General features: G+C 37.2%; 2 protein-coding genes across 7 annotated transcripts in view; both read right to left on the bottom strand.

The window, feature by feature from the left end:
* Positions 1–25: 25 nt before the first annotated feature.
* tdo2a (tryptophan 2,3-dioxygenase a) lies at positions 26–9,391 on the bottom strand. The gene is made up of 12 exons (XM_055179068.2): positions 9,238–9,391; positions 9,014–9,113; positions 8,585–8,675; positions 6,905–6,975; positions 4,752–4,879; positions 4,313–4,499; positions 3,981–4,088; positions 3,793–3,904; positions 3,612–3,669; positions 2,785–2,864; positions 1,365–1,455; positions 26–1,199 (listed from the first exon to the last, which is right to left on the bottom strand). Exons 1-12 carry the CDS (start codon positions 9,270–9,272, stop codon positions 1,046–1,048), a joined length of 1,215 nt encoding a protein of 404 aa, XP_055035043.2. The 5' UTR covers positions 9,273–9,391; the 3' UTR covers positions 26–1,045.
* Positions 9,392–14,971: 5,580 nt separating this feature from the next.
* Positions 14,972–20,991, bottom strand: part of LOC129422919 (teneurin-3) — a 148,377-nt gene continuing 142,357 nt past the window's right edge. For all 6 annotated transcript variants that reach the window (XM_073854329.1, XM_073854328.1, XM_073854330.1 and 3 more), the window contains 3 exons: positions 17,968–19,579; positions 16,805–16,935; positions 14,972–16,630 (listed from right to left, as the gene is read on the bottom strand). In XM_073854329.1, the coding sequence (XP_073710430.1) occupies positions 15,878–16,630; positions 16,805–16,935; positions 17,968–19,579 (2,496 nt within the window). In that variant the 3' untranslated portion in view covers positions 14,972–15,877. The remainder of the gene's footprint in view (positions 16,631–16,804; positions 16,936–17,967; positions 19,580–20,991) is intronic.

Here is a 20,991-nt window from a genome sequence, read left to right as displayed (position 1 = left end):
TTAATACACAAGATCTATTTATATGTATTATCATGTGTGTAATCTTTATTTACAACATAAAAATTGTTTAATCTTCTTACATGTATTTGTTATATGACATTATATTGACAGTATATACACGAGTGCATCAACAGTCTCAATGATGAAGGCATTTTCGTGCCATCTCTTGTAAATTCAGCCCTCTCATTTTACCATTATATTGACGTTATATACTTCTTTAAAACACAAAACGATGACAGAAATATTACCCCTGGTAAGAATGATATAACAATTTTCTTCACCTTGGATATGACACAAACCAGACTTAAAGGGACACTCCACCTTCCTTGAAAATAGGCCCATCCTCCAGGTCCCCCAGAGCCAAACTTGATTTCCACCATTTTGAAATCCATTCAGCCGACCTCCAGGGCCGGCGCCACCACTTCCAGCACAGCCTACAACAATCCATTGAATCTGATTAGACCATTTAGCATGACGCCAAAAAATAACCAAAGAGTTTTGATATTTCGATATATTTTGACTTTGCTGCCGTACCATGGGTGCAGCATGCTCAATGATACCACGCAGCACCCAAAAATAGTCCCCTTGGTATCTTTCATTAGCAGGGGACTACTTTCAGGCACTGAGCAACATCATTGCGCCCGCTGCAGTCATGTTACAGCAGCAAAGTCGTTGATTATTACGCCAGAATGAGAGTATAGTTCCTAGCCATATCTGCCTAGAAAATCGCAACTTTTCATTTTCCGTCGGACTTAGTACACAATGTAAATACAGAAGAGTCTAGTTTTAAATAAGAAAAATATCTAAACACTTTGGTTATTTTTTGTGCGATGCCAATGGTCTAATCAGATTCAATGGATCATGCTAAGCCATGCCAAAAGTGGCAGCGCCAGACCCGGAGATCAGCTGAATGGATTCCAAAACAGCAAAAATAAAATGTTTACCTCTAGGGGAGCTGGAAAACGAGCCCACTTCCAAAAAAACTGGAGTGTTCCTTTAAACCTGTGAATCCCACTGGTAACACACTGCCCACTGTGCCATGGCTTTAATCTGAGTCATCGCTGCTGCAGTAGGAGCTGTCACAGCATTCAGCAGTGTACAGAAAGCTGTGCTCATTCGGGTTCAGCTTGGGTATCCAGTTTCTTGGAACCAGGAAGGTGGCCAGGTTAAACAGATCCACAAATACCTTGTAGCGATCACTGGCAAAATAATTGTTGTAATGAAATAAGACTTATCAAATCATGTTCTGTGGTTTGCATTTAGGAGATGGTCTGTGATTCACGCCAATATGCAAACCAAGCATGCAGATAGTTGTAATAAAAGGTTAATTCGAACAGATGATTGTTTATAATGACCTGGCTTACCTGACAGTGGAACGCAGGTATTGGTATCCGGATGAGCCGCCTGTTCCAGCTTTACTGCCAATCATTCTGTGCACCATACACACATGGTTGTCTGAGAGAAATGTGGGGTGTAAATTAAACAAGAAAAGCATGAGGAGGTGCGACAATGTGCAACAAAAATGTATTTTAATGTTGAAAATTATTTTTTTAAAAGACGGTCAGCGTTAAGGTCCAATGTGGGTTTTTTAGCAGCATCTAGTGGTAAGATTGGAAACGGCAAAGAAAAGCTCAGTCCACAGCTCACCCCTCAATTTCGAAACGCATAGTGAAGCTACAGTAGCTGCCACGGGACAAACATGTCATCATCTGAGACAACCTGTGGAAATCTATGGAAATTTTTTTAGAAACATGGCGGCGACTTTCATTTAAGGGGACCTGCGGTGTATGTAGATAAAAATGGCAACAGTTCATTATATAGGACCATTATAGAGGTCTTTAATATACAACACTGATAATCAGTGTTGGGAAAATGTAACTTTTATAAGTAATGCATTACAATATTAAAGGTGCAGTGTGTAAATTTTAGCGGCATCTAGTGGTGAGGTTGCGAATTGCAACCAACGGCATAGTCCACTGCTCACCCCTCGCTTTTGAAACACATAGAGAAGCTACGGTAGCTGCCACCGAGCAAACATGTCATCGTCGGAGACAACTTAGTAAAAAAATTGTCCGTTAAGGGCTTCTGGCGGCACAAAATGCCGACTTCCATGTAAGGGGACCCTCTTTGTATGTAGATAAAAAGGTCTCGTTCTAATGTAATAAACACATAACGGTTCATTATGTAAGGACTTTATACATCCCTGATAATTCAGTTTTGTAAATTATTATGAATTTCTGTCAAGAGATCCTTCTAAAAATTACACACTGCACCTTTAAGTTACCCCCCCCCAAAAAAGTAACTAATTGTGTTACTTACTTTTCATGGAAAGTAATGCTTACGTTACTTTTGCGTTACTTTTTCTTACTTTGCAGGTGTTTTTTTATGACTGAGAAGTTCTGCATTCACAAATTGCATTTTCCATTGCAAAAATGTCAAGCTCTGGTCTGCCATCTCCATTTTTGACTAAAACTGTTCACGCATAGAGTGTGTAATTCTATGTTAATACGCTCAGTTTAATTCAGTGCATTGAAATCTAATTAATTTAACTGAAAAGTAACTTGCATTACTTAAAAAAAAAGTAACTCAAATATTAATGTGTACATTTATAAAGTAATGTACTTTAGAAAAGTAATATTATAGCGCAATGCACGTTACTTGTAATGCGTTACCCCCAACACTGCTGATAATATAGTATATTATATTGCATTTCTGTCACAAGATACTCCTAAAAGTCCCACATTGCACTTTTAACAGCTTTCAGTTGTAAATGGCGTCACATACATCTCCATTTTGTCATGAGGGTGTCAATGTCCATCAGAGACGTCAGGAGCTGGAAAGGCACCTGAAATCGAGGCTCCTCCCTGAAGACCAACAGAGAAGTTCAGTTTTTTGATCTTTTTTTGATCTAGTAAAACACGTACTATAAGTATGATTAATACCATGGGACACTGTCAGAAAAAAATTGTCAAAAAGCTGTCACTGGGACAATACCCCTTGCAAAAAGTAGGCTAAAAAGGTCCTAAAAAATGCACCTAAAAAGGTCATATTATACCTCAGAGGTACCAAAGAGTGCATATTAGTAGTTTAAAGGGGACATGATATGAAAATCAGACCTTTTCCATGTTTAAGTGCTATAATTGGGTCCCCAGTGCTTCTATCAACCTAGAAAATGTGAAAAAGATCAACCCAGTAACTTAGTTTTGGTGAACTATTATATGGAAGAATGTAAAAAAAATAGGTAATTGAAATTTTGCTCCCCTTGTGATGTCAGAAGGGGATAAGTCCAACCACAGCACTACCATTTAGTGCCATCAGCTCATTTGCATTTTAAAGGACACACACAAAACGGCACACCTACAAAGTGGCAATTTTAACATGCTATTATAAATGATCTATATGGTATTTTGAGCTAAAACCTCACATATGTACTCTGGAGACACCAAAGATTTATTTGACATTTAAAAAAAAAGTCTTGTGAAATGTCCCCTTTAAAGGTACATATTGGTACTAAACGTCTACATATCTGTACTTAAATGGTACATATAGGACCTTTTTAAAAGGTACTACTCCAGTGACAGCTATAAGGACCATTTTTTGATATCATCTACCTGTAAAAATAGATCATCAAGGCTCCCTGTAATGCCTTATAGGACAGCCTCCTCTGACCTGTACAGGGATAACAAGATAGTTCAGATGACTGTGGTTTGAAATGAAGAGCGCTTTTTAAGTAACAGACAGGATCATCTTTCATTTCGTTTTATCTCTGCAGATCTCCAGAGGTTCGCTCACCTGTGCTTAGTAAATGTTCATGTCTCTTCTCATCGAAGAGAGATAAGAAAGTGTCTTTATGCTTAATGAACTCTGCCATCATCTCTTCTTTCATCTCGGAGTCTGGTTTTTGCTATTAAAAACCAACAAGTTGTTAGACACGTTCATTCGCTTACAACGGTAGAATTGCCAAGGGATTCTTCACAAACCTCGATTTTCTCTTTCTCGGCTTCGAGCCCCTTGAAGATATTGGTTTGCAATTTCCCCCAAAAATTAAAACCATCCTCCTCTAAGCCAGGGGTTCTCTCCAGCCATTGCTGAGAAACATTGATTGCTTATGAGAATGTTAATCAGTAATTTCATTCCTGACTTCATATTAAAACTGGTTATGCACCATTTTCCTTTATGAATACCAATAACCTGTAAAAATGTCTAGTAGGTTAAAACTGACTTTCTCATTTGCATAACATTACTATGATATTCATGACTGGACTGCTAATATTTAATTTTAACGCTAGTTTCTTGTTATTTTGTCATGTACCTCAACTAACTGAAGCAGAGTGGATTCCTGCTCCGAGCGAAGGAGCTGTTCGCTTTCCTGGTCACGGAAATTATCCCTGTAATGCCTTCTGTCATAGGGAACCCTTTGGTTGTGTGGCACCCCAATCTTGTTTTCCAGCAGTCGAAATTGTAGACTTTGGAAACCTGAAGCTGGCGAGAGATATTCCCTGCACAAAAGCACTCGGATCAATGGAGCAAAATTCAATTCTTTTAAACATTATTGATTTTGATTTAACAAATTAGTCTCATTAAACTCTTATTTATTGAGCTGGCTATATCTCATGTCCTGAGTGTTAGTGCATTTCCAATATCAATTTTGTCCAAGATATTCTCTTATCTAGTAAATTAAATTTGTTTTCAGTAATGCAGATAATTATTTTGGCACTATCAGAAATAATAGCATTTTAAATACGCCTTACCTAAAGTCAAAAAAGTCTAAGGCGGTCATGGTTTCCAAAACAGCAAACTGATCAATCAATAGTCTGAATATCATCACAATCCTGTGGACGCGAGTGTTAACTTTCAGCATGTTCCTCTCATCACGAACCTGGAGAAATGTGCACAGGTGATCACATACAGTACGTGTTGTATTATTTTCATGTCTAGAAATCCTTGTCTGTGATTTAAGTGTGGAGTTATATAGGGTTGAAATATCTTAAACCGGACTGAAGGTGGCAGTCTTATGCTGCAATGCAGTCTTTAGTATGTTTAATACTAATTAAATGGTTGAGTAATTTCTGCTGTTGATTATTATCAACTGCAAACACTTGAAAGCTTTTAATTTTCTAAGCTTTGACAGCTATAGGATTGTCTATACCATAACAGGTATACGTTAAGTAATGCAGAACAGTATAAAATGTTGAGTCTGATAGAAGGACATCAAATTAAAAAACTACTTTAATTTCTTAGCTGTGGATTAATAGTGAAGTTTATTAAAGCCATTCATCACTGAAGCAAATGTCTCTTTTTTTTTGTTCACTGACAGCTTGAATCCGCTTGGAACCTTAATAGGTGTTATATTTACATTGAAATGGTTTTGAATTTGTTTTATGTATTATTTATTAAACTTTTCTACTCGAATTAATGTGTTTTAAGTCAATTCATTGCAGCTGTTCATTATTCGTTAACAGACTGATTCGCTAAAACCCAGGATACACGATTTTTGGCTGTCCCAGATGAAAGAGTGGCATCATAAAACAATCGTGATTTTGGTGATCGTGGCTCTTAATCGGTGATCCTATGTCGTACAGTGTGAGAGGTTCAAAGATAGACGTTTATCCGGTCTTGCGACCAAATACAGCTTACAATAGTTTTCTGACAGTGTGTTTGCTGCTACGACCTGCGTACACTCTTTGAACAGATGTGTTAAAAACAGCACATTAAATGCGTTGTCGCAGAATACACCCATCTCTGTTTTATTATTGAAACAACATATTTTGTGTTACTTTTTACACAACTTGTGTTTTATTTTAACACAAAATCAACACACAACTACACATAATATGTTAAAATTACACATAATGTATTAAAAAACTTAAAGCAATAGTTTACTCATTTTCAATATTAAAATATGTCACTACCTCAACCAAGAACCGCCGACACATCCCTCCACCATCTGTGCGCGCGCACGCAAGCGCCGGAGCGCGCTCCGACACCTCGATAGCATTTAGATAAGCCCCATTCATTAACTGGTACCATATAGAGATAAAGTTAGAAGTTACCAAACACATCAACGTTTTTTCCTATTTAAGACGAGTAGTTACACGAGCAAGTTTGGTGGTACAAAATAAAACGTAGCGCTTTTCTAAGCGGATTTAAAAGAGGAACTATATTTTATGGCGTAATAGCACTTTTGGGAGTACTTCGACTCGGCGCAGTAACACCCTCCCTCTCCCATTATGAGAGTGAGAAGGGGAGCGGACTTTTCAGGCGAGTCGAAGTACTCCCAAAAGTGCTATTACGCCATAAAATATAGTTCCTCTTTTAAATCCGCTTAGAAAAGCGCTACGTTTTATTTTGTACCACCAAACTTGCTCGTATAACTACTCGTCTTAAATAGGAAAAACGTTGATGTGTTTGGTCACTTCTAACTTTATCTCTAAATGGTACCATTGAATGAATGGGGCTAAGCTAAATGCTATCGAAGCGTCGCAGCGTGCTCCAGCGCTTATGTGCACGCACACAGATGATAGAGGGATGTATCAATAATTCTTAGTTAAGGTAATAACATATTTTAACATTGAAAATGAGTAAACTATTCCTTTAACACATCCTTTCTAAGGGTGTACTGGTATTTTGTTTATTTATTTTCTCCACCAGTGTTTGTTTACCAGTAGCGCATGCGGATGAAGTTGCGCTAACATGTGTCGCAGCTGTCAAAGCCTCCGATTCAATGGGCCATCATCGTACAGTCTACATGCTTGTCGTACCTAAGTTGAAACTATACATGTTGCAAAGTGTGATAAGCTAATGATCTAAAAAGTAATGATCTAATAGGATGGCAAAAATCATGCAATGTATCCCGGGCTTAAGACCCAGCAAAAAGCTTCATGTTTAGTTTTGATCCACTCACATGTCCACTTATGAAGATTTCTCTCACTGAGTCCAGCTCCCAAAGCACCTGTTTAAACCACAGTTCATAGGCTGCGATTGAACAGGAATAAGTTAATTATTTCTTTAGGTTACATATATAAAGTTGTTACACTTACAGGTAAATGCAAAAGGTCATGCATGCAAACCTTATGGAGATATGAAGTTCAGAAGAATAAGCATAGCAATAGCAGATTTATTTAAAGAGCACCTATGTCATTGCCAAAAAAAAAATATATTTTGTGTGTTTGGTGTAATAAAATGTGTTTGTGTGGTTTATGGTTAAAAAACACATTATTTTCCACATATCGTAAATTTTTTAGCTCCAGATTTCACTGAAACGCACAGATTTGAAAAGCTCTGTGTCCCTGATTGGCCAGCTAATCTGTATGTTGTGATTGGCCTGAATACCTCTGACGTCAGCAGGAAACGTGACGCTCCTTACCATGTTTGAAAGATTCGGTTGCTAACAGGAGTTTACTTACAAACTGTGAGTCCGAAGCGGGAGGAATTATGATAATATCGGTAGGTATAATCCCAGGAAGTAAACTGTTGCCTACAATCCGTGTGTTTGCTGTAGTCCAAAAAAGAGATTTACGTTGGAGACGATAACTCACGCCATCGTATACTTTGGGGTTTGTACCGTTTGCATATCGTTAACATGTACTAATACACACTTACGCACCAAAGGAAATAAAAAACGTGAATCAGACAATAGGTGCTCTTTAATAGTGTGTTATTTAAGAAATACATTTTGATTGATGTGTAAGAAAAATAAACCCATTTTTGGGTACTAAATATGTCGTGTGTCAATTGATTAAATACACTACAGCAGGGGTCTCAACTTTTTTTGTGAGCAAGGGCTACCACAAACAATCTGGAGGGTTTGTTATTTTTATATAGTCTACTCCAAACTTTTTTCTTTTACTTGCTGATTTTATTTATTTTTTACTTTTTGATATGTTTTATCGTTTAAAATATTAACACATACCCTAAATTATGTTGAACCCATAATGCATAAATATTGTAAAAAAATTACCCAATGTTGGATTGTCACGTTGTTATGCAACCATGGGTTATGATAACCCAACAGTTGGGTTAAAACAACCCAGCATTGGGTCAATTTTGTTCTTTCCAATATTCACAGCCATTAGAGTGTACATAAAAGCAGCCAAGCTAATATAAAATATATATAATAAATAAATATTCAAATTGAGGCTATTAATAAAATGTGCTTTGGCGGGCAACTCACAGACTCTGTGGTGGGCAACCTGGTGGACCACTGCACTATATGTTTACATTTACATTTATGCATTTGGTAGACACATACAGTACATTATAGGGTACACATTGTATCAGTATATGTTCCATAAAATAGCAAAATAGGTGTCGAGTACTTGGTACATTGCATTTTAAGTAATTTATGTATGTATATATATGAAGTGTTGGATGCTTGAAAAATTGTTGCCAATAGAAAACATGGATTAAATTCAACATTATGTCTAAATTTTTGATTTACTCTCACTTATTTTGGCTGCAGTTCAACATTCAAAATGATAAATAAGCTATTTTGGCTGCTGTTTTTGGGGGGCGTTCACTGGAGATGAGGATAAGGCTAAGACTGATTTGCCCAAAGGCTGTTTAGAGTGTTTGTGTGACTCACCTTGATGTGTGACAATAAACAGATGTTCATCGTGGATCTTGTTTCCCTTCAGCTCACTTTGAAGCACCTGAGATGTCAGGATTTTATCCAGCTGGGAATGACGAAAAATATGCGTTTCAAAGAAAGCAAACCAAAAAAGGAAGCAGTGAATAGTTCGACTCAAGTATTTATTTAATATGAAAACACACAGAAGCAAGTTCAGTTTATGTGATATGTAAAAGTTTAATTGTTATTCCTGTATTATAAACTTTTCAAAGTAATGTGATACTTAGAAATGCATGGGGTTTGAGACATACAGGTCATTTCATTAAGCTTCCAGAATTGCTTATCAATTATTCATGACATCATAATAGGAAAAGCAATTAGTATCAGTCTTATTTTATGATTTGAACTCATGATAATAATATTAACATTTAATGTTTTGTTTACCTTCAGATAGTCACCATAGATAATACCTCCTTTGCTGGCTTTGTTAACTCCAGTCTGAGAATCATTATCTTCATCTTCTGTTTGCTGTTTACTTGTTGAACTGTAATTGCATCAAGTACATGAACACCAGAGGCATTTGGACCGAATGTACATTTAAGGAGAAATGTGCCTATAAAATTAGCATTAATCGCAAATTAAAAATGTTAAAAACTGAAAATACATACACGAATTTCTGTTGAAAATACGGACATCCACTCATGGCTGAAATGTTAATATGTTACAAGCGGAACGGTTTAGCGCACTTCAAACAGATTTCAAGGATTTCTGTGCATTTTATAATATTTTCTCACATGATGACTGTCCAATCACCTCTACAGTAGATCCATCCCACCTACCTACTGGACACTCACATTTAACACTGAATGAACCCTGCTACTGGTGGACTCGTTGTACTTTGTCTTTTTTCTTATCTTATGTGAAATCCACACGTTGATTTGTGCACTAGATACATCGAATTTAAACAGAACTTTGGCTTTGTACATAAATAAAACATATGTTAATCAATACATGTCAGAGAGTTTGGCCAAAGATAAGTCTGGAGAATTTAGGCAGAATTATTTCAAAAGCATTCCTATAATTTTAAATTGTACATTGTTGCAAAGGAGGTATACAGCAAACATATCACCACAGCACAGTCAGTGGAGACTGAAAAAACTATACTGTATAGTTTGTTGAATAAGTCTAAACTATGATAAAGTTGTTTCTGTGTTTACTCTTCCCCCAGATATTAAAAAAAGTACACAGTGTCAATCCAAATCTGCTACTTTACTTGGCGTCTGTTGCAATTTTTCCAAGTAGTGTTTTGCTTTATGTTTGAGACAACACATATTGGGCTGGTTTAACCCATGGGTAAAAATTGGACAAAACTAACTGTTGTCTTATAAACATGTTGGGTTTCAAACCAAATGCTCGGATGTTTCAATCCATGGCTGTAACAACAAACCAACATAGGTTTATTTATAAAACAACAGTTGATTCTGTGTAATATTTACCCAGCCATGGATTAAGCCAACCCAAACAAAGTGTAAATAAATCTGTTTAGCATTTTTGTTACCTGTTTTTGTGCACAATGTTACTGGTTTACACTGTCTATCTTCTTTCTCGGTTGTGATGAAGCTAGAAAAATATGTGCTATAGCTGAAAGAAAACACAATTTCGTGTAAAAATGACAATCAGACTGAAAGGTATCATTTTAATCATGCTCATTCACATCTGCCATTGATTTTCTTTGAGCCTTGTATTCCTGAACTGATCCACGTTTTCATTAAAATACATATCACGTGTTTCAAATGTGCTGCTTTGGTTTTCTGTGGATACACAGGGGCCTATCATACACCCGGCACAATGCGCAACCAACTAAAACCTGGTCTAAAGTCTAAAGTCAATTGTGCAATATTGTGTTTGTTATTTAATGAGCATGTTAGTAATATGCATCTATAAACGAGACAACAACACGTGTTTGCTTATCACACACATGGATACGTAGCAGCACACTAACATTTTTAAATATGAAAAATTAAAGGATAAAAATGTAAATGATTATTGTTGAGCCTCTTGGACTTAAATGAGGAGCGATTACAAGACGTTAGAAGACATAAAGAGCTGCTTCACCTGTAGTCTGGTAAGTAACTGAATGTTTTGCTTTAAACAAATGCAAATATTGCATCTATGTTTTTTAAATGTTATGGAATTATGGTATATGATGACTTTGTACCTGTGGATATGGTGAGATGACTTTTATAAGCAATGCTTTTCAAAACATGGTGCTGTCCAAGTGCTGAAACGTTTCGACTCTCCACACGTTTGTAAATTCTTTATCTCCTGTTTGTTATAAATACATTTTTTTAGAGTACAAATTTTTTCTGGCATATCTGTAATTTATTTTTTGAGATTACACTGATCATGTAGGGCTATCCATACATTTACAGCAATTAAAAGCCTGCTAATTTTACTTCCAGGACTAAAATAAAACGACTTTTAAAGGTTTTAATACAAAAATAACAATTTCAATAAAAATAAAAACAAACCAATTTTTTAACATCAATCTTAACCCTTTAACTGGCGCAGCCCTTTTTGAGTGGGGGGTTGGTGAAAAGGTGATATACACCTTTAAATTAATATAACTCTGGCATTTTTTTTTTTTTTTTTGGAAGACACTTCAACGTTTTTTAGGGAAGTGTCTGGAGGTGAAAATATTATTTTTTTTAAAGCAGTTTACATTTATTTGTAATAAATAAAAATGCAATATAGTATAATTTTTAATACATAAAATTGTCAAAAAACTGAGGTTTGTGCTGGTTTGCTTTGAGGTTTGCTGCATACTTGTGTCACAAATGAATAAATTACAGTTACTGCATTATTATTACTGCTAAAAGGTTTTGAAATATGACCTATCTTAGACCTTTCCAACAATATATAGTTTGTCGTTATAGATTAACATTTACATAGAAAATATTGAAATAAACCTAGGTGTCCCGCTCACGGGACAGCGCCAATTAACGGGTTTTAAACTGGTTCAAGTTCAAGTTCCTTTATTTCTTGATGGATTAGCAGACTCGTCTTAAGACTCCTCCGCTTATTTTATCAGTTTACAAATTCCGCCATTAAATAGGGGTTATTGCATGATGTGAGCGCAATTGGCCTTTAAATGGGATGGGAGCTGATACTCTCATTGGTTTATTGCACGTTACGCCCAAAACACACCCATTACTCATTACGAGAATAGGAACAACCCTTTTAGACTGTGCACTTGGCGCACAAACCACTTTCCCCGGCGTTAAAGAGTAAGTAAACACTAAACCAACTTTTTTTAGTTAATGATCTGTAAGAATGGGGCTTTATTAGTGCTGTTCATCGATTTTAGTAAGTTTTTTTGACATTTGGATATAAAGTGTTTCAATACTCCAATATATGGTGTAAAAACGTCTGAGTGCTGCCCCCTTCAGGTTGAACGGTGGCTACTGCAGTTGAATTTTCCTATTGGATGGTGGGTCCAAAAATGACTCGTGACGTAAGCAGGTTCAAGATTACCACGCCCTTGTTACGATCTCACCACACACTTAGTTCGTCCCCTCTATCTCCGTTGGGATCTGCCCACTTTTCTTGCATTTTTCAAATATTGCTAGTGGGTGGAGTCAGGCTCAGACCAGGGGTTTAGTTACGCTTTAAATTAGCAAATTTGGAATCGGACACGCCCCACATTCTTTAGCAATAAATTGTTGCTGTTTACCTTTGAAAATTGAAGATTAATTGTAGATTCACAGGTTGTGGTTTCGACTAGCCAGAACAGAATTGTGAAAGGCTAAAGGGTTTGGATCGATTGTCTAGGGATTTGATGAGCATGTGATACTAAGACAGTTTGCTTGTCTTTGTGTATGTTGTGTCCTTGTAAATGTACTGCTAGGGGGATCAGAGTGTGCTGATATTGAACGAGTCTGCGACGAGCAGAGAGTGTCATTGCCATCGTACCTTTTAAGACGAGTCTGCTAATCCATCAAATCTGCCATCCGGGCCATAAGCAAAAGAAAAACAAGGCTGTTGGTGACAACACAATATAGAATCAAGCGACCTTCATAAACCAGTTTTATCACTGGCAGGATCGCATGCTTGTAAAACTGGGCTGATGTGTGTAAAACTGGTACTTCAAACTGAATAAAAGTCATTTATAACCTATTAAAACGAATGTTTGCAGTGCATAAATGTGTGTTTGAGGGCAATGTTAATCAGACGCTGGGGCAGAACAGCTTGGTGCATAAACCACAAAAAACTGAGACCATAGCTAATACGGGGTATACAGGGAAGGTTTTTCCTCTGTGCATTTGCATATCATTAACATTCATTCCACTGAAACAACACACAGTGGTCTTGGTGGCATCATAAGTCTTTGCCTTGCAGAAAGCCTTGCTCATGAGTTACACAATTAATGGGAATGAATTAAAAGTGACTAAATTCATTTTTTAAATGTTTATATATAAGCTTAAACTATTTATTATAATATTTATATCATTAAACATTCATAATATGTGTCATCATAGATTCTATTAAGTAGCTAGAATAATGCTTTATTAATATCTCTCAGAAGCTCTAAAATGGGTTTTTACGTAACATTTCTCTCCAACCAGTGTTATGTAATCTCATTTTCCACTTTACCCTCTTTAAATAGTGTGTATGCTAACAGCCACACAAGCCACAGAAGTCTGGTATTTGTACAAACAAATGATCATGGGCAAATACATTATGATATTACTAATGGGAAACTTTGAGTTGAAATAAATTAGAAACTGCAGTCTTTACCAGATAGAAAGTTAAAGAAGAAAATTTAGAAGCTGTTACATTAAGACTAACACACAATGAGATTCCTGGTTCTGGTGTCTGGGAATGTTTTTGTTTATCATTTACACTAAACTACATACATCACTACACACAGAACTTTCAACCTGGGGCAGAATTTAGGTAGTAAGTGAACCGGCATCATGTGGATCATGTAGAAAAAAAAAAGAGAAATTTACAACACTTCTTTAAATAAATGTGTTGTACAATGTGTGTGTGTACAAAGATATTCGGCTTGCTTTATTAATATTAAATTGTTTACAATAAAAGGAATGAAAACTAAGGCAGTCGGTCACTAACATTTCCTTTCATGCTTCACAGTAAAATGTGAGTCATACAGGTTTGAAAACATTTCCAGTTTTGGCTGAACTGGGCCTTTAATATTACAGCTCACAATGTCTAAAACTGTTTGTCGGCAAACCCAGACACTTCAGTTGTGCTTCACTATCAGCATTATCAAGCTGAGCATTATTCGTGTATAAATCATGCTTAAGTGCAGCTGGCTGTATTTAGACTTCCTGCTTTACAATGATTTTCACAAGAGGGCACTATAGTGTCAAAATGGTAAGCATAAATCGTTGAGTCTGGTGGTTTTATGTTTTTTAGCATTTGGCCTAAATAAAAAGTGCATTTGTATCAGTTCCCATTTTACGACAATTATGAAAAGTGCTTAGAGTACAGTATCTGGCTTCGAATCATGCTGAAACTGTCTGGTCTAATGGTTGTTAAATAAAATAGTGGATGTATAGCTTTTCATGACTCATCAGACACATTAATATAATGCTTCGCTCTCACCAATCTCCTGCCTTTGATCAGATTTTACACTGAGAGCAATTAGAAATGCAAGTTAATGTCTACAGATTCATATTAGTACAGCAGCTACTGCCAGAGCAAATGAAAGGAAGTTTTTCTTGTGACTTTGATTTAAAATTAATTTTCATTAAGTTCGTATGTTTTTAGTTTATGAAGAACTGATCAATTATAGCAATACTGTACAGGTATGTTGACAGAAAGATTTTACAGGGGCTTCGCCTGGACCTAGACTCAGTGGCGGCCGGTGACTTTTTTTTCGAGGGCGCTCGATGCGAAGTTCGTCACAACATATATGTAGCCCGTCATGTGTGTGGTTCCTTTTTAAAATATGTGTTCTGCGCCTTCGAGAGATCCTGTGTGCATCACGTGTCTTGTCAAAATAAGTGCCTGCTGCAGACGCGTCTAAAGGGTTTATGATAAAAGATACTTGCATAATCTCATGCGTAAGAGTTTACTCTTAAGGGAGTGTCTTGCGTGCATTTTGTGAACGTAAGCATCTCTTTTATCATAAACGGTTTTGACACATGTGCAGCAGGCACTTATTTTGACAAAAAACGTGATGAACATGGTTTACATGATGCAACAAACACACATTTTGAAAACGCATGCAACACACATGACCCTCCAAACACTTATTTTCAATTAGCGGCCCTTTGGATGAGCAGTCACGAGCCGCCACTGTCTAGACTTATGTTTATAATGTATTTAATTTATTTATTTTTGCTTAGAAAGGGGAAAAATCTTCAAAAATTAAAGTCATTTTATCTTTTATTTTATTTTTAGTACAAACAATTTTCATAAATACTTTCCTTGGGACTTGTAACCAAATGAGCAAATAATTGCTTTTAAGTTTAAAAATATGCAGGTAAACCCTCATTTACATAAATACAGACATTTACATGTTTTCTGTGCTGTGCTGCTCTTTTATTCATTATATGTACAGTTTATTCAGTTCCTGTATGATGCACCACAATGGCTGCGAATCAAACTTTTCGTCATTTATAAAAATGATATTTCTGTAACTATAAAGGAGATTCAGATGAACTAAAAAAAATTAAAAACTGTGTGACATCATATTTTAGGGGAGTTTCACTGCAAATTACATAATTGCCGAACAGTTTTTTTTATTATGGTACTCATGAAATGTACACATAAAATAAGACAAAGCGGAATAAATAAAAAAAATTACAGTGTAAAGTTTAGAGCGGGCTACAATAAACCACCTGACATCATATGTGGTATTTTTTTGCAGTGGTACAATAAAATGCATATGTAAACATTTTAATTTCCAAAAGATTTGACATTATCTCTATAGGGAAATATCGAATAGTGCGTTTAATGAATAAATAGTTAAATAAAGACATCGATAGTTCTATGAATCTGGTTGTATCTTGACTCTTAAGTTAATAATTTCATTGTGCTCCACAACAGTAACCTTGTAAAGGCCTTTGAGAAAACACATTAACGTTTCACAACGCACAGCGTTGCCTTAATAGTCTTTTTTCCCACAATGCTGGTACCCCACTAAATCCAAGAGTAGTGGAGTTTTACAAACTCTCTCGAAATGTCTTAAACCACAGCATGTCCCCTTAATTAAACTCAATCTTCCATTAAAAACAAAATCGCAGTAGAGAGTGGCTGTTCATAAGCGTGGTCTGTTAACTACCTTTTGCCGATCTCATTTTGTCTGAGGAACTGAATGTTGGTCACACTGTCCGCTAGCTCAGGATACTGCTCGACTGACAGCACATAGTATCCATCAAAGCCCTGCACTCGTCCTCCGCTAAGAAGCTGCCTTTTCTCTCCCTCCGTCCACAGTCGAGATCCTTCCTCTCCATTTTGTACCCTTCGCTGCTCACGTGTCCACAGGTTAGCCAGAGCCCTCTGTCTGGCAAGCTCCAAAACCCGCACCCGTTCCTCATCAATGGATGAGCCGTAGCGCAAGTGCAGGGTGAGAGCCCCCCGCTGAAACTCCACATCTGCGAAGCGGCGGGTGCGGCCGGCCAGCACAGCTGTGGACTGTGACACCGTTACGTTCACCGCGTTCTCAAGTTCTTTCCGTCCGCTGGTGAGCCGCAAAGCAGCCAGGTCTGCTTCGGGAGAAGTCGTTTTAACAAAGTAATGTGTGTCTCTGCCGTCAATAATAAAGTGCAAGTCTTTTAAATAAAGGGCGCCATTGAGGATGTTGGCAACCTTGACGCAGTCCTCATTGGCAAGGCTTAGAGCTCGAGTTATCACAATACCTTTGTAGAGAGCCAGCATGATCCCACGACCTATCAGTGAATCGCTGGAGGCAAACCACAGCCAGGGTTTGTCAGGCCTTTGGCTATGACCAAACTGAATCGTTGGCAGATTCCCAAATTTTAGAAAAGCTTCAGCTTGTCGGATGATGTGCTGCTGGACTGCAACGCTGGTCTGTAAAAAAAGAGTCCCAGTTAGAGGCTCTAGTTCTGTTTAATAGGAATGATAAAAATGGGATTATTTATACAAAAAATCATGGATTGTTAATTATAAACCAATTAGATAAAATTACAAATCACTTAAAAGTAAAAGAAACATCAATCTTTTTTTTTTTTACAAAATACTTACTGTTAAGTCATCCCACATTTGGCTTTTTGTTAGTTCATAGGAGGCATGGGTCATTTCAGAAACGGGAATTGGGAAACCAGGAATGCTGTTATGAAGATGGAACCCAAACGTGACCAGCCAGCTGTTCACATCTGTAGCAAATATCATTGATACATTTAAAATCTATACCACTCTGCAAAAGGGAAACATATGAAGAGTTTGGTTCCAAAACACAATAGACGCCTTTTTTTAAAAAATGTTACCTCCAAAATCAGTATTGTATCAGGTCAATATTTAAAAGTAAAATCGTAATTTTACGCAAAATCCGATATCCGCTGTGTTATTCTGTCATCTTTCTCCTTTTCCCAAAACGCGATAAACCCCACTCCTCCTTCTCTGCAGAATGCAATAAATCCGCTCAACAAATCACAGCGCACCATTCCACGCACTGTAAACAACAATGGCGGCATATTGAATACACAGGGAATCCTAGTTTTCCTCATCTACTTTGTACTTCGTGATCAACAAACAAACAAAAACAAAAAAATACCTTTAAAGGCATTGATAAACCTGTGGTGCTTTTCTGTGGCGGGGAAGAAGCGTAAGCCATCAAAATCGAATAATATACGCGAGAGGCACTCAGGCGAAGAAAAAATGCTGGCTGTTGCTTGTTCTCCCGACAGCATCAAGCTTCTGTCATGCTAACAAATTGACCCCAGGGGATCTTATAAAAAACTTTCCATTATTTTACTTGAAGTCAACGAAAATCGACCTAAAGCAAAACATTTAACAGCTGATCACCGTCAAAAAAGTCAGCGACGACAACCCAAGGATGACTGCAGCAATGTTTATTTTTTAAATTAGTGTATACCACTAGTCAACTAAATGAATATAACATGGCAAAGATGAATGCACATTTATATATTGATTCAATAGATTTATAAAATTTTGAAAAAAAAAACTTAAAATAAATCTTTAAAAATCTAATTATGGATGCTATGTGAACGCTTGCAACAGAAAATAGTGGTTTTCATCTTGTCACTTTCTTGGTATAGAAAAGACATTTTTACAGAAATTAGTCAAAATTAATTTTTGTGTTTTGGAACCAAACTCTTAATATAATGTACGGTAGATTTATTACTTGTAAAACATATTTTAGTATATGCAGTGAATCCAAGCCATACCTGTTAAGTATTCCCTAACATTCTGCACCTTACTTATCGGGTTGTTGTTTCTGAACATGTACAGATTGAAAGGGCCCGGGTCTTTGCCGATTTTCTCCCACAACATGAAATCAGGTGCAGTCCAGCGACCCGACATGATATCATAGTCCCGTACTCCAAAATGCAGTAGTTTTGTTACAGGGTCATAAAGCCCTCCGTGAAACCCAATCACCAACTGGATGTCAGGATTGGAGTCCGAGTACACCTCCCCATAGGCCGTATAATGAACCTGCTTGAGGAGAATGCCATCACTGCCAAAAACAGCCAGTGGTGTTCCTACATTATCACAGGCTATGTAGAACTCTGTCCCGCTGCTGATCTCCATGGCAAACAAGTGTCCTTGCAGGTCGTAGTATAGAGAGGTAATCTGTGAGCTCGAGTGATTGTACACATGCGTTATCCTGCTTGGGTAGCTTAAATCGGCATAGAAAAATTGCAGATGGTATCCAGTGCTAGACTTGGTGGAGACTCTTCTTCCCAAACCATCGTAACGGTACTGTACGCTCCAGCCACTCGTCTTACTATAAACACGTTCCAGGTGACCATTGGAGTTGTATTGAAAGATCTCCGAGCCTCTCTGGTGGAGAAACCCATCCTCATCGACCTCATACTGCAAATCGCCAAGACGAGTTATGCGGTCTCGTAAGTCGTAACGAAGAGGCATGATTCGTGCATTGTTCGGGGGACTAAGTAGATGTATGTTACCATTTAAGTCATAGCTATAGCGCCATGTCATTTTGTCGTTGAGGTACACAGCCAACAGCTGCCCGTCCACATCATATTCATAGCCGTACTTTGTAGCGTTAGCAAACGGTCCAATCTTCACCTCCCTCTTAGTAACACGACTCATGTCGTCATATTGGATCGTGATCCAGAACAGCAGGGAGCGAAAGAGCTCGTACTGAATTTCTCGTATCCTACCATGTCCGTCAAAGTGTTTGGTGTAAGTCATGACAGAGGTAGAAATTATCTGATTGATGTCATAATAGATGACGCCGAACTTCCCGAACTGCTCCACCTTCCCTGAGATGTCGTCGTACTGATAGAGGTCGATGGGCAGCGGCGTCTCATTGATAACTCCCTGAACGCTTGTAACACGCAGACTACTATCATAAGCATAGTCAAAGCGTGCGTTTACCATCCCGTCTTCACTAAAACGGTAAATTTGCCGGTCGACTAGTGGACCGAGCTGCCTGTATCTAATGGTGCAAATGAAACCCTCGCTTTGCAAATTGACTGTTTTCAGCACACCTGCGGTCTCATCGTAGGTGAAGCTAACACGAGTGCTGTCATACAGAACTTCAGACAGTTTGTTGTGCCAGCGGTACCGGTAAATGACCCTGCGACCTGTGCCCAGTTGTGCCACTCTCAGGAGCCTCCCATCCTCACTGTAGTCCACAGCAACAGAGGCATTGCTTTCAGGCATATGGTAAAGGTTACGATAATACGACACTGAACGTAGAGTCTCCATAGTGTAACGGGCCACACTGGGCATAGTGACTGCAGAGAGACCTCCCTGAGGATCATATTCAAAGACGTACTGTCGCTGACTCGCCAGTATTAAGACTGTGGACTAGAAAAAGGACAACACATTAATACAAATAGGAAAACAGAGACAGATATATACATATATGTATTTATGTACATAGGTGTATTTAAGGACATAATTTCAGACTTTAATGATTGACAGAACTGTTTTTTGTGCATTGGAAGTAATATATGTGACCTGTGCTGGCAAAATGAGTTAGAATGAGCACATTCTCGAAAATGAGTAATTTATATTTTGACATTCTCTGTTAAAAAAACCTTCAAATTGATATATAATTTTTTGGCAATTTGTCTGACAAAAATTACAGAGCTACACCTGTTTGAAGTTAATGGAGTCAGCATCAATTTTGAGAAAAATCGAGTTAAAGATTTTTGAGGGTTCAAAAGCAAAATCACAGCATCCATACCTTAAAAGCACTGTAACACTAATAGATTTAGCACACACAAAGTCAAAAACAATATCTATAGGAAAAATGTACATGTTCAACATTTTTCTTTCTTTTATTGTTTAATTGATATCAAAACAAAGACAGTTTTAAAATCTGTAATGCAAAGATCTAATATAATGTTACACATCAGATATTTTTTCCCAACAGTTAACCAAACGTTCTCTTAAGACATAACAGATTATCTGCGTGAATTCTTGTCAAAATATATATATTTTAGAACTGTAATTCTGTGTAGATGTGTGTCTCAACTTTATCTCTCTTACTAATATTTTAACATCAAGCAGGTCCTGCACTCTATTTTCTAATTTCTGCATGTTTTAAAACCAAAACCAAATGTCAGAAACGCATGTGGATAGACACGCATCTTTGTATTGGTTAAAGGTGCAGTGTGTAAATTTTAGCGGTATCTAGTGGTGAGGTTGCGAAATGCAACCAATGGCTCCATTCACTGCTCACCCCTCGCTTTTGAAACGCATAGAGAAGCTATGGTAGCCACCACTGGACAAACATGTTATCTTCGGAGACAACTTAGTAAAAAAAGTTTGTCCATTTAGGGCTTCTGTAGAAACATGGCGGCACAAATTGGCGACTTCCATGTAAGGGGACCCTCGGTATGTAGATAAAAACGTCTCATTCTGTGGTAATAAAAACATAATGGTTCATTATGAAAGGTCTTTATACACTTCTGATAATATAGTTTTGTATATTATTTTGCATTTATGTCAAGAGATCCTTCCAAAAATTACACACTACACCTTTAAGCATTTAGTATGGTACACTTCTCAGAAAACATACAAATAAAGATAAATTTAGATGTTTAACTCATTCCCCACCAGACATTTTTTGAAAAGTTTTTAATTTTTTGTGATTTTTACAAAAGTTTCACAAAAAGCATTCCTTTTTTTTTTTTTTAAATATATAAACATACAAATATATCAAATGAAAGAACAGGCCCACTGCTTTCAAACAAACAAAACAGGGAAAAAAA

Source organism: Misgurnus anguillicaudatus, chromosome 16 (genome assembly GCF_027580225.2).
Source record: "Misgurnus anguillicaudatus chromosome 16, ASM2758022v2, whole genome shotgun sequence".
Classification (NCBI taxonomy): Eukaryota; Metazoa; Chordata; class Actinopteri; order Cypriniformes; family Cobitidae; genus Misgurnus; species Misgurnus anguillicaudatus.
The sequence above is the reverse complement of the archived record's forward strand: the minus strand, read 5'-3'. Positions and strand labels throughout refer to the sequence as shown.

Excerpts from the sequence above, each read along its gene's own strand:
- tdo2a (XM_055179068.2), bottom strand. The coding sequence starts at position 9,272 with ATGAGTGGATGTCCGTATTTTCAACAGAAATTCGT. Across the intron at positions 4,089-4,312 it reads CTCTGCTTCAGTTAGTTGAG|CAATGGCTGGAGAGAACCCC; the intron begins GTACATGACAAA and ends AATGTTTCTCAG. Across the intron at positions 1,456-2,784 it reads CCTCATGACAAAATGGAGAT|ACAACCATGTGTGTATGGTG; the intron begins GTATGTGACGCC and ends CATTTCTCTCAG.